The sequence below is a fragment of the Helicoverpa zea genome, chromosome 13, assembly GCF_022581195.2.
Source record: "Helicoverpa zea isolate HzStark_Cry1AcR chromosome 13, ilHelZeax1.1, whole genome shotgun sequence".
Classification (NCBI taxonomy): Eukaryota; Metazoa; Arthropoda; class Insecta; order Lepidoptera; family Noctuidae; genus Helicoverpa; species Helicoverpa zea.
In genome coordinates this window covers 11,829,507-11,833,767 of record NC_061464.1, presented here as the reverse complement: position 1 = coordinate 11,833,767, position 4,261 = coordinate 11,829,507, and the positions used below count along the sequence as shown (strand labels likewise).

General features: G+C 35.5%; 1 protein-coding gene across 1 annotated transcript; it reads left to right on the top strand.

Annotated features, from left to right (window-relative positions):
• Window positions 1-558: 558 nt before the first annotated feature.
• LOC124635986 lies at window positions 559-4,026 on the top strand. Its single transcript, XM_047171946.1, has 2 exons — window positions 559-720; window positions 2,016-4,026. Exon 2 carries the CDS (start codon window positions 2,161-2,163, stop codon window positions 3,598-3,600), a length of 1,440 nt encoding a protein of 479 aa, XP_047027902.1. The 5' UTR covers window positions 559-720; window positions 2,016-2,160; the 3' UTR covers window positions 3,601-4,026.
• Window positions 4,027-4,261: the final 235 nt, after the last annotated feature.

Below are 4,261 nucleotides of genomic sequence, written 5' to 3'. Positions count from 1 at the left end.
TTATTCACCATTCGAATTGCTATTTGGTTTCAAGCCACATATTCCTAAATCTATTGATACTCTAGAGAATAACACTTACACGGATTACGTCAGATTACTAAATCATAGATTATACTACAGTAGGCAAAAAGCACTACAAAATATTCAGTTATCTAAAGAAAGGTCTAAACGCCTTTACGATTCTCATGCTAAGCCTGTTACGTATAACGTTGGTGACTCAGTCTATCTTAAGTGTCACCACAAGCAAAACAAAGCCTTATCCCCTGTGTGGAAAGGCCCTTTTAAAATTGTTAAAATAAACGGTAATCACACCGTCACTTTATTGATAAATCGGAGACACGTGCGTCATCATTATGACGAAATAAAGCTGGCGACAGACGAAGGTATAACCTGAACTTATCTTTACAGGCACTTTGGTCCATCAACTTCGTGTCATCAAATTGTCACGCCAATAACTACGAGTCCAGGCCTATACTTCGACAAAATTAATAATCTAAAATTCACTAATGATAACTGGAACGTCATTACCTATCTAGACATTAGTAGAATACATTCTCATTTTACTATTGTAGAATCATTATTTTCTAGAGTAAACACTTATTGCAAAGATTTTAGTTCTTCAAAAATCCAACAAGATTGTTTAAATGCGTTGTCAGCATTACAAAATCAACATGATAACAATGTTAAAAAGTATTCCTCTGTCTCGTATTTAGTTAATACGTAAGGCTGCCTTTTAAGTTCTGTCGTTTGGTAACCTCCCGCGATTTTTAAAAATATATATATATGCTATTTGAATCTTTTTGAATTTAGAATTCGAAAACAAAAGAATGTTTTTAAATAGGTCGAATAGTTTTATTGTATCGTCCATTCAAAGGTGACAGGTCGGTTGCAAAAATGGAAATGTGTAAGGAAAATTTGAGTGCGATAATTTTCTACAACTTTAAAAGGGGATTGTCGCGACTTCAGTACTAGAAAGAGATTAATTCTGTATTTAGTGATGTAGCACCATTCCTTAGGACCGCAGAACGCTGATATTTAGAATTTCAACCTGGGCACTCTAGCTTCAGTGACAAGCCTCGTGAAGGTCGTCCAAAAACCGCCATGATGCAAGTTTATATCGAGGCTGTGCGGCAGCTAATCCTCGCAGACGGACATGTAGCATATGGTGAAATAGAGGCATCCGTGGGCATTTCAGGGACCACAGTCAAAAATATCCTACACGAAGAACTTGGCGTAAGATAGATGATCTCTCCATGGATACCACATTTTCTTAGCGACGACCAAGAAACAGCCCTAGTAAGTTGGTGACGTCAAACTCTGCAGCGATTCGACCGAGGAGAGTCAAAGCAGGTCTATGATATAGTTAGTGATAACAAGTCCTGGATATACGCTTATGATCCGGATTCTAAGCAGCAGTCAGCTGTCTAGGTCTTCCAAGACGAGCCAAAACCGACCAAAGTCGTACGCTCGCAAAGCACTTAAAAAAAAAATGGTTGTCTCGTTTTTGGCAAAGGGTGATCGTGTCGCCACTATTGTACTAAAATATCGCGACATGGTTACCGCTGACTCGTATACCATTGTTTGTTTGCCAAAAGTCATCACCGAATTTAGAAAAAACTATCCAAGACTTCGAATGATACTGCACCATGACAATGCAAGTTCGCGCACCGCCCGCCAAACACCGATGTTTTTGAGTTCCCAAAATGTTGTAATATTGGATCATCCACCTTACAGCTGTAACTTAAGCACTAATGATTTTAATACATTAACCAAAATTAAGAAAATTCTTCGTGGACTACCTTTCAGCACACCTGAAGAAGCTGTTGACGTATACAAATCGGCCGTTTTGACTACCCCCACTTTGGAATGGAATAAATATTTAAAAACTGATTTGAATGCATGCAAAAGTGCATTAAATATCGCTAAGTATTCTTAAAAAAATAATAAACGGTAATAACCTATTGGATTATCTATACTTATTTCAAACGACACAACTTAAAAGGCAGCCCTCGTAGTAATAAAAGATACAAACGCGGTCTCATAGACGCTGGCGGATCGTTACTAAAAACTTTTTTCGGCACTCTGGATGCAGAGGATGCTCTCAAGTTCTCTAATGCAATTGATCAAGTAGAAACAGATGAAAAACAACTAGCGCATTTAATGAGAGATAATATTCACGTCATTAAGTCAACTATTACTACATTCAATAATTCTATCTCTAAATTAAACGAAAATGAGCAACGTTTAAATAAAAATCTCGAGGTCATTGATAAAGGACTTCAACTTATTTCCAACTCTAATGATAAGTTGGAAATTAAGTCTAACATTAATTCACTATTAAGTGCTCTTGAAAGTATTATTATTTCACTATCATTTGATATAGAAGATATCAATAATGCGATTTTATTCAGCAAAATGAATGTACTGCATCCAACTATACTTAGTCCACATCAATTATATAACGAACTTGAACAAAATAGGAATAATATGCCAAGGTATTACGAACTCCCGGTATCCCTGTCGTTACAAAACGTTCATGAACTAATCGATATTTCTAGAATCATTTCTTATTTTCATAATAACAAAATAATTATCGTCATTAAAATCCCGCTCGTACTTCCGCAAACATATACTTTGTACCGCGTGATTCCAATGCCTGTCCCATATGACGTATCGCAACCTGATACGTTTGCACTTATTGCTCCCGCTCATCCTTACTTAGCAATAACAGTCGATCATATGTTCTATTCACTGTTGCGTAGTGTAAATCAGTGCAAAGTGATTCCGGATAAATTCCATGTGTGTGAGTTAGAAAGTGTTTTTTCAAGTGTCGTTAACCCAATTTGTGAGACTATCTTAATTACGGAAGTAGTAAGTAAGTTACCTAGTTCTTGTGAAATTAAGCTATTAAAGGGCTCAGTACAAGTATTTCATAAAATAAATAATAATAACTGGATTTTTGTTTTATCTGAGCCAGGCAAGTGTCATATTTCCTGTAGTAATGACGGAAACAATTTTGATGAAACTCTGTTTGGCACGGGCTTATTGTCAATACCTAAAACCTGTAAAGCTTTCTTTAAAACCTTACAGTTCGTGCCACAGTCAAACGCTGTTCTCAATGTAAGTTCACAGATTATTTCTAACTTTAATCTAGTAGACGATGACTGTTGTAATAAAAATAGAGTCAACAAGACACTTACCAGGTTGCCTTATTCAAAATTAAACGATGTAAATAATTTGGATTCTCTATTACAAGCTAGTTTACATTTAGATTCATTCGAAAAGGAATTAGATAGCCTTGAGAGTCCTAATCATTTCCAAAAATATGGCATTCATTACATGTCTCTTTCTTATGTACTTTTCATTGTATTCTTTGTATACCTACTTTATAGAATCAGAAGATATTTTTGTCCAAGATCAAAGGATCATTATTGTATACAGATATTCAATCAATGTAATACTAAGAAAGTTACTGAAACTCGTCAACCTTCTGTTGAATTATCTGTCATGAATGAAAACAGCGTGGCCGATGATACTTACTCATCAATGTCAAGGCCAACGCCTATTAAACGTAACCTTTTAGTGTCTAAGATAAACTAGGACTTATAATGTTCTTAATTCTCCTTTTAACTACTAATAATATACTTATGTTATTGTTTATGTTTATCTAGAATTAATAGATTGTATTAAGATTATATGCATTATGTTCTATCGCTATAATTATTAAGTAATGGTTGTTAATCTGAAACGACGTTCGATATTACCTCGTGAATTTCAATTTCACATCTTTTTCTCCTAGATGCTCCATTTTATCCGGGGGGCTGTTATATATTAAATAACACTAATAAGAATACAGTAATAAACAGCTGACGCTGCAGCACTTGTTTCCCATGTTTTCCACTGACTCAGCGTATTGGAATAACTTAGGAATTATACCGGGTTTAGTCAGTGTGGTATTGAACGTCGTCGCGGATATAGGCTTTTCTTTTGTAGACCTTTTTTTTAATTAAAGTTTTTCTAGTTCTATTTAAAGTTTTCTTTTTTTAAAAAGCCTATCCAGACCCACCCCGTAACAGAACCCACTAGCCGTAGTATATACCTCAACCTCCAGTTCAGCTGAGAACATCTATGGCTGGCCATCTGCTAATGATTGACGAAGAAAATGATAATCACAGATGCCGTATGCCAGGTTGCCGAAGCAAGAAATATACTGAAGTGAAGTGTATACTGTATTACATGCAATATGCATTTATGTCTTGTA

What these genes read in the sequence shown, in the direction of transcription:
- LOC124635986 (XM_047171946.1), top strand. Translation starts at nt 2,161, where the DNA reads ATGAGAGATAATATTCACGTCATTAAGTCAACTATTACTACATTCAAT.